At 25.9% G+C, this 10,005-nt stretch overlaps 1 protein-coding gene across 15 annotated transcripts; it reads left to right on the forward strand.

Annotated features, from left to right (window-relative positions):
* The first annotated feature begins 2,676 nt into the window (after positions 1-2,676).
* On the forward strand, positions 2,677-9,836 carry LOC107995576 (F-box only protein 28). 15 transcript variants are annotated; one of them, XM_062083297.1, is made up of 8 exons: positions 2,681-2,832; positions 3,290-3,494; positions 3,573-3,857; positions 4,716-4,995; positions 5,095-5,343; positions 5,428-5,623; positions 5,712-6,085; positions 6,282-9,836. In XM_062083297.1, exons 4-8 carry the CDS (start codon positions 4,753-4,755, stop codon positions 6,696-6,698), a joined length of 1,479 nt encoding a protein of 492 aa, XP_061939281.1. In that variant the 5' UTR covers positions 2,681-2,832; positions 3,290-3,494; positions 3,573-3,857; positions 4,716-4,752; the 3' UTR covers positions 6,699-9,836. The 15 variants fall into 15 exon arrangements, with proteins under 15 accessions (XP_061939283.1, XP_061939284.1, XP_061939281.1 ...); XM_062083299.1 differs by lacking the exon at positions 3,573-3,857 and having other exon boundaries at positions 2,677-2,849; positions 5,712-6,073; XM_062083300.1 differs by lacking the exon at positions 3,573-3,857 and having other exon boundaries at positions 2,677-2,832; positions 5,712-6,073.
* Positions 9,837-10,005: the final 169 nt, after the last annotated feature.

Below are 10,005 nucleotides of genomic sequence, written 5' to 3' on the forward strand. Positions count from 1 at the left end.
TATTTATTTGAAATGTATATAAATACATATTTTATATACTTAAAAATTTACATTATTTCAAATATTATTTTTATGATTATTATTTATTATTATTTAATAAGGAAAATAAATAGAAAATTACAAAAGAAAAAAACAAAAACATATTTATTCGAGTTATAAGTTGCATATATTTTTTAATTAATAAATGAGTTTAAACAAATATTAATCTAATATTTATGATACATAATATAAATTTAAAAATATAATTTTTTTACTTAATGGATAGAATTTCATGAAAATAATATTCATTCTGTATAAAATGAAAAAAATATTCATTCAAATTAATAATTATTTCAAAATTAAAAAATATATAAGGAATCTTTTTTATTTATAAAATCAAATAAATATTTTAAATAGTATTTTATTTATTTTAAAAACAAATTATTATTTTAAATTTATCACAATATTTTTAATGAAATATTTTTATACAAATATTTTTATTTCTTATTTTAAATGCATATTAATCATTAGACTATTAGTCATTTGCATAGTGTATATATATTAATATGTATTAATAAAAAACTTAGATATAAATATTGAAATTTTACTAGATATTTACATTTGTTGAATCTTACTTGTTAGCAGTATGAAATATCGACAATAACCACAGCTGCTTCAATGAGCCTTCGAAATATTTAATGAAGGTCGCTTTGTTTGATATGTTTCGGAATAAAAGTTTCAACAAAACCATTGCTAGATGCTTAGACCCGATTTCACAAGCATTATGCAACAGATACACACAAAGATAACTTACATTGCGTGGAAATAATCTTTCGGATATTCGTTTAAAAGGATTACAAAGCAGACGAATTTTTTCATGATCAACGAAATGATCATACCATGATAGAAATATGTATAATGCAATTGATATTTTAGAACATTTTGATAATTTTTAAATTTTATAACAAAATCTACTGTCTGGAATAATGTTTGGCAAAAGAATGCTTCATAAAATGATAATAAACACATAGTAATGTTCAAGTTAAAAGAAATAAAAAATATAAAAATGAAAATATAAAAAAAAAATAAAAATTTCCATTCATTTCGTCGAAAGTTATTAAGTATTGATTCGTTTTTATTTCATTTTTTGAACAAATTAAAATTAGGAATAAAAATATTGCAAAAGAATGTATCAAAAAATAATAAAAATTAAATATAGATAATCAATTTTCATGATAGATATAAGTAAAAATAAATTAAAATAAATATATTATTATCAATTATTATTGATTGTTTTATCTTATAATTTAGCATAATGCAATAAGATTTAATTAAATATTTGATTCTTTAAAAAAAATCAATATTTATTAGAAACTTATTATTAGAAACTTATATTATAGAAAGATTGTTGATTAAGATTTTAAATGTTGCATTCTTTTTAATAAAAAATTATATAGAAATATCATATATTCAGATAATTTAAAAAATATTACTTAATATTACAACTTAAAAATATAATTTTAAAAATATTTTTGTGACATTGCGTTATTATTATTAGAAAATACAATTTTTATAAAACTCAACTATTTTTGTTTCAAATTTTTAACATATTTTGCATAATATAAATTATTATAAATAGTTTATGTAAAAAATATTATTTAGAATATTTTTTTTCTTAATTTTTATTGAATTATTTGCTTAATTTAATGCTTAATAAATTTTTATATATTTTTTATATTGATATTAATTTTTAACAAGTATCAAAATAAATTAATAAAAAAAATTTATATTGCAAAATATAATTAAAAATTTTAATGTTGAAAGTCAAATTTTATTAATTTTATATATAATTATATATTTTTATTAACAATATAATTATATAATATATAATATATATAATTAATACATATTAATTAATTGTATATTATATATTATTTATTATTATATATTAATTATATATCGTATATATTATATTTATTTATTTTCATTTTCTTTTCTACTTTTCAATATAAATTTAAAAAACCATTAAAAAAAAAATAATAAAATATATTATATATAATATATGTATAAAAATTTTTAATATAATTTAATAATTTTAAATATAATAATAAGGTTATAATGTTTTAAATAATAATAATTTATAATAATATTTTAAATAATAATTTCGAATAATAAATTAATTTTTTAATATTATAAAAATGTTAAAAATATTATTTTTTTTATAAAATTTCTAATAATAAAATAATTAATTTATGAATAATTTTGATTATTTCAAATTATTTCTATGAATATTAAAAATAAAAAATTTTCTGGATAAATTCCTAAAAATAATTGTTAACAAAAATCTTTCACTTTTATTTTCTTGGTATTATTTATTCTACAATATTTAAATATAATTTGATAACAATATTAATAATAACATAATATAGAGTTTAGAGTATAATAATCATACATATAAAAGAAAATAAAAAGGAATTATGATTAATGATTTATTATTTATTTAGATTAATAATATGTATTTAATGTTTTAACAATATACAGTTAAATTCTTAACGTTATTTCAAGTAATCAAACATGTAAAGCTTTTACATCATTTTTGAATTTAAATTCATGCTATTTCGATTGATTAGCGTAACCTATAGATGTCACTAGTATAGACTTGAACATCAAAATTTTTACGAGTTTCTCTCCTGTACATGATGCTACTGTGGTAACGGACCGTCATCTTTACCGCTCAGAGATGATTCTCTAGCTATACAGATTGTGGAATAGCCATTAAAATGTTATCGGAATAGCGCGCGTTGCAAACTAGCTTACGAGTCAACCAATCGAGAACCGTTCGTGAGTCGGTGGGTACGTTTCCACGGAATGTGAGTAACCGTTGAACGAAGTGACGATACTACATACAAATGTACATTTCGTCGCCGTCGTCGTCGCGATAGTCGTCATCGTCGACGTCGGCGTTGATTGTGTGCCGATCTTGATTGTAGCGAATTGAAAGCAAACTAATTTATCGATAGAAATAAAGCATACATACAAAAAATAAAGTAAAAAATAAATTTCTCTCGTAACCGAACCTTATTTGAGAACAGAAACAGCTTCATTAGATAGTGACATCGTTATTCTTTATTCTGGTATTTATAGATTCGAAATCGATGCATTCAACATTTTTTGAATGTGAAAGAAACAGATCTTGAGATAGGTAACGAAAAGAAACGTTTCTTCATTGCTGCACGCGCGGGCTTTTTTCCGGGTGTACAATTTATATGCGTGTGAGTGCGCCATAGATATACTTGTATATTGTATATAGGAGGAAGAGAGAACAACGTAGAAAATCAGCTACAAACGAGAGTGATAGGACTAGTTCAGAGGAAACGAGAAAGCTTCGATAGTGAAACGGAGTGAGAACGAGAGCGTTAAGCAGGGTGAGTGAGGAGAAGGAAGGGATCTCCGTCAAAATGTCGCTGAAAACACCAACGCGGATACAGTGATTGCTTTTCGTCATTTAACAGGGGGTATGTGATCTTTTTCGACTTTCTTCAATTTTTTTTTTGATGTTTTTACTGTAACTCTTTTCATTATTTTACATCCAGAAATGTACACAGTTTCTTCGATTCTTTCATTGAAAGACAAGAAAGTCATAGGTGCATCGATTGCGCACGGTCACCCGGTTTCCCTCTGTTTGTTTCCATCGGGCTTTGTACAACTTTATCGTGACTGTGTGCATAATACGCAACGGCCATCTCGTTACAGTACTAGACAAAGATATTTCATATTTATGCCTATCTACTTATATTTCTTGTATTTTTCATTTCTTGGTCACTATACATAATCGACCAAGATATTCGGCGATCGTACTAATAACGCCGATGCACCAGGTATTCGTCGTTACTAAATTAGTCATTAATCGTCGTTCAGGCATTTTTTAAAAATTTGTTGATTTAATTTTTCTCAGAGAAATTTCCAGTCTGAAATGTCGGAAATTTTAGCTCTCGTTTTGCTCCAACTTTTTTGCTGATTTTTTGCTTGCAACACTGCTAACATTCGTTGTTTTTCGTCCTTTGAGAATCGATGAAACATAACTGAGACATTGAACATCCTCGTAGGTTACATTACGAATCTTTTTGTTGCTATTCTATCGATATTTCATCATAATGAAATTTTGCGTTTCTTTTATACAATTTTTCTTAATGAATTAATTTCTTGTTTTTTAAAATATATATTTCATATTTTGGAGAAATATGAAATTGTGCTAGTGAAAAATTTCGTTATATTATTGAAATAAAATTTCTTTCTTTTATTACATTTTTTTAATATAATTCCAATCAATAATTTTTTAATAAACTTAAGAAATTTTATATAAGAATAAGTTCTAATTTTTCTTTAATAATTTTAATAATAACTATATATAATATAGTTAATAATCTGAAATGCTTGAAGAATTTGTATATATAATATTCATTATTTTAAATAAAATTAAATAATGAAATTAATCTTAAGTAATAAATAATTTTTCTAATTTTATTTGTTTTAAATTTGATCTAGATGCAGTTTAATTTTTTAATAAGTTTGTATAGCTTACAATATTATTAATTATATATTATGGATAAACTATTTTCAACTAAATTTAATAAATTTTTTTTATCTTTCATAATTATGTATTTATTTATATAATATTTTCTTAACAGAATATTATAGTTATCACATTTTTTATTTATAGTGGATTGTGTTTTTAGGTTTTGGTAAAGTTAATTATTTAATAGTACCAAAATTATGGTGTCAACTCGCCAGTCAAGTAGTATGAGTGGAAGCAATGGTGGTGGACCAGTTGCCGATGTTACAGATGTAAATTCATCTAGAAGACATCAATCTGTAGCAATGACTAGTTCTTATAACGGAGCATCTGTTTCGGAACCACCACCTTATAGTAATTTAAATCTTCTTGATTTACCAGTTGAAATTCTTGAAAAAATTTTCAGCTATTTGGATTATAATACAGTGGCCCATTTACGTCCAGTGAGTCAAAATAATGAAAATTATAGAAATGAAACATTCATATTCTTATTTTATATTTATAAGAGAAAATATATTTTTGTTTGTTTATTTTTTTTGTAGGTTTGTCATCAGATGGATCGTGTTTGTGGATCAATTTTGAATTCTACATTTCAAAAACTTCAAGCACAAATGTTGAGTCGTTTTCAGGCAATTAAAGCACAAATGCCAAGACGTGAATCTGCACGTCGTAACCATCCATTAGCTTGTGAATCAGATATTATTGAAACTCTTCATATGCGTCTTACTTTACTCCAGATGAGTTTTGGCAAACATATTGAACGTAAACATTGTTGTTTTTTTCCTGGAGAGGTAAGTATTTCTTATTATCTATTCTAAAGTTAAAAATATATATTAATAAATATATATGAATTACAATTTCTAATTATATTTCAGATTTTAGATGAAGTTTATCGTATTTTACATTATATAAAAGTTACTCCAAAATTAGCTAGACCATATAAAGTTACAGATGAGTTATTTGATTTAAGTACTATGGCTATGGAATATTTTAAAGAACGTATTGAACCAACATTACCAGAAATTCCTTATTTTGGAGCTGATTTTCTAGATCTTGCTGGGACATTTTCCTGTGAGCAAAAAATTAAAATTATTTTTAAAAATATTAATTTATTATTTTATAATATAATTTTTGAGTATAATTTATTAAAATATTATAGCTTCTAGTAATGTGAGCAAGCCATTTATGTGCCTGGATTCTACACCTTTAACTGGAACTGGTAAATCAGGAAACAATAGTGGAGAAGAAGGAACTCCTCCACACTCTTCAGATGATCCTGGTCTTTTAGAATCTAATGTATCACCTCCACAGTCAAATATGGTGTTACGAAAACGAATCCGTAAAATTAAACAAGGCATGAAGCGATATAATAGTCAGTTAACATTAATGCGCAGAGATTTGAGGAATTGCAAAGCAAAGATAGCAGAACAACAAAAGCAGATTATTGAATATGCTACACGTCTTGATGAAAACGACAAGAAGAATGAAGAAACTTCTCGTAAATTTAGCACACTCCTACAGGTATTTACTAAGGTACACTTAGTACTTGTAAAAGTAATGTATGATAGAAAAGATATAAATAAAATATATCAAATATATCAATAAATATAAATTTAATATGTAAAGATTTCAAAATTAAAATAAACTTAAGATAAAAAAGATTAAATTCTTAACAATTTATATATTTTTTATATTATACTTTTTTATGTTATGATTATATATTGTATAGGAATTGAACAAGTGTAAAACAGAACTTCAGTATTGGCGATCTAAATCTCCGGCAATACCAGTGTGTGTAGTCTGTGGTCAATCTGTATTAGTACCAACAGAAGATCTGCAAGCTTTAACGAATCAAGGCGTATTACCGGAAACACTTGATGAAGGATTAGACTTCATTCCTATAGCGGATGCACAGAGTCTTACTGAAGTAGCACCTCAATCCACAGTTACACAACAACCTTCATCGCCATCACCACCACCGCCACCACAACCACCAGCACCAACAGTGGAAATGGCACCTCCAAAGGCACCTATGCCTTCATTACTTTCAAAACGGAAATCTACTACGGAAGAAGCACCAAGCGACGCTGGAAAGAAACCTCGTCGTGCTGCCAAGTCACGTCAGGTTAAACGCTCGAAGATATAATTCGATTCTGATTATGGTACAAAAATATCTGTGTAACATCTTTACTAGGTTCTTGAAAGAAGGTTTTCTATTTGAAATAATATGTTTCTTTACGCCAGCGAACGAATGATCTTAGAAAAGTACAAAATTCTTTCCTGAACGTCCTGCATTTCGCGCAACGAACCTCATTTTGAAAAATTCTAGCCATGGTTACCGCGCGAAGGGAATTGACGCGATTGATTTTCCTATTTTATTACGGACGGATTTGTCACACACGGTGGCGTCTACAAATATTCTAAATGATAGCTGATCATTCGTGTCGTTCGTAAAGCAACAAAAAAACTACTTTTTTCAAACCTTTTTTAATTATTATTTCCATAATGGTATACAAGGAAAACGGAAGGATTGAATTTTGTATAAAATGTTTATTTTACAACAATATCATGTTAATAGAACAAATAAACATCATACGATGATGTTTGACTAACAAAGCAATAATTCACCTTCTGTATTCCTTGTCACAATAGATACACTTATTCATTATTTACTTGCTAACGTGTGTAACATTTTTTTGCCGTAATATTTTGCCCTAAACATTTTATTTTTAATAGCTTAATTTAATATCTATTAGACAATATGCAAGAACAAATACAGAAATGCAAAATTTAATCGAATGAAAAAATATTTTCTCTATTTAAATTGCAAAAATTCTTGTTTCATATTTTATATTTTATTGTTTATTATAGTTTTGAATTAGATAAAAATGATTAAATTTGATGAATTTTGGCAAGATTTGTTTCTTGCTTTGTAGAGATTTTTATATAAAATTTCGAGTGGACATTAGACATGGTTGTAGCAAATTTTATTTTGCAGTATCAATGAATAAGTACCTGAGAGGACTGAGTAGGATTAGTTCGCGCAGGTACTCCAAGTTCATCAATATTCATATCACTTTCTTAATTTATCTAAGTCTGCTCAATTAAAGAAAGAAAAACACAAAACAAAACAAAAAAAAAAAAAAGAAAAGAGATAACAATTTTTCTGTAAAAACGGTTTGTGCATACCATTCATGTTATGTTATACAAAATGAATAGTGAAAGTCAAAGGCTTGAGAAATTGAATTGCTTTTGCATAATGATATGTGATATATTGATTTATTTTTTTCAGGTTATTAATAAATGAATTTGTAATTAAAGAAATTAATTTAATAGAGCAGCTCACCTATATGAAATCAAAACAATTATAATAATATAAAGTTTGTGAGCCTTAAAAAATACGAAGTTGGGGAGAAAATGAAAATATGCTGAAATACCTTAATGGAAGTTATTTTTTTTTTGACACGCCATCCTTCGAATGATTTTCTTCATGAGGTGGTGTATATTGCAATATTAATAGCGGTAGGAAATAATTTATAGGATCAATTATTTATAGGAAAATTATTATTAGATTGTTTTTAAATATTTTCGAAATATTAATTTTTTAATTTATCAATCACATTGATTAAAAAAAAGAAATTACAAATTCCGCGCCACATTCTTATAAGAAAAAAAGTAAAAAAAATATATATAAAAAAAATTAATGATTATTTAATCATAATTTAATCATAATATACAATCAATACAAATTTCGTGTTCACGCAATTTTTTTTAAGATCGGACGGATTACCCTGCGCGATGCTTGATGATCGGTCTGCGTAGATTCAATTAATTAACATTATTTGCACCAACCCTAATTAATCTCAAAGAAATGTAGTTTGAAATATTGTGAGTTAATTATTATTCATGATTCTAGTAATAAATGTAAAGGATACGGAGAAAGAGTGAGAGAGAGCGAAAGATAATAAGTAAATAATACTTTATTATTAAATATATATATATTATATATATGAGTGCGGTACTTGCCACGATATGCATACCACACAGAGCAGTTTAGTTTAAACTTTAATGGAACAATAAGATATAATAATTAATTAATTAATAATGAAATAATTATCGAAATATATATAATTTTTTATCGATGTCAAAAATTAATTAGGAGAAAAAAAGAAAAAAATGAACTTAGCGAGCGGACGGAAATAAGTACGTCATGAGCACGCATGTATGTGAGAAATTGAGCGAGAGTAATAAAGCGCGCGCGTGATATATATATATATATTAAAAATACTAAATTCAAACTTAATGAGAATTTATGATGTGATGCTTTATCGATTTAACTGCGGGAAAGTGACCTTTATTCAAGTAAAATACATGTGGGGCGTTTCTGGCTACAAAACAAATGATTAAAAATGAGAAATGAAATAAAAATAAAAAAGTATGTGAATTTTACTTAATGTTATGTTCAATAAGATTGCGGGGGCGGGCGTAATTTAGCGCCATGTCGGAAATTTCGAAATGCTTACATTGTATACTTATATCATGAATTTTGACGGATTAAACAGTAAGAAAAAAAAATATAAAAAAAAATATGAACGAATGAAAATATGGAAAAAACTGTGTAACAAGATTCAATTTTACATAAATATATTTAGGCCCCTGAATGTAATAGCATCCTGTATACAGTCTTCAGAAAATTATATTTATGAATCAATAACTAAATGTATTCCCACTGAAATATTTACACTTCCGACGATACACATTGCCAGTTTATTGTCTTAAAATAGTTTACAGTCATCGGCTTTCCGACATTATCCGTCCCCGAAAAATACAAATGTAGCATTGTGTACTACATATATGAATCTACTAAGAATATACAATCGAAAATATAACAATGAATACACAATTAGAAGTAGAATAATTTCCTAATTAGTAGTACTGTGCATTTTTAACAATGTGAGCACAGGAATGATAATTTTCAATTTTCATTCATGATGATTATAAATCCGAGGACCATGTTCGTTTGCAGTATCTGTGTATTAGCAAGTAAAATGGTCTCCGGATCAAGTACACAATTAACAATTATGAAGGAGATACCATACGTGTACTTTGAAATTTATATATAGGAGAAAAAACTGCATAGGAATACAATTGCCAGCGTTACGGCCCGAAACGTCGTACCGCCGAATAAAATATGAATTATCTTAAATGGTTTTACGTGTATTAAAGCGATTGTAAATATATATATTAGATACACCTTATAATAAACGTAATTTAACATAAAAAATAGTCTTGAATATTTTCTATAATGTATTTAAGAAAAAAGAAAAATTAAATACTGAATTTAATTTTATTGAAAGTAAATGATTAAACTATTCGATCGGTCTAATGTAACCTTGACTTTCACTTTCGTCTGCTAGGCGAGCACGTGGTTTCGTTTGACAGATTGTATTTTC

This window comes from Apis cerana, linkage group LG12, assembly GCF_029169275.1.
Source record: "Apis cerana isolate GH-2021 linkage group LG12, AcerK_1.0, whole genome shotgun sequence".
Taxonomy (NCBI): Eukaryota; Metazoa; Arthropoda; class Insecta; order Hymenoptera; family Apidae; genus Apis; species Apis cerana.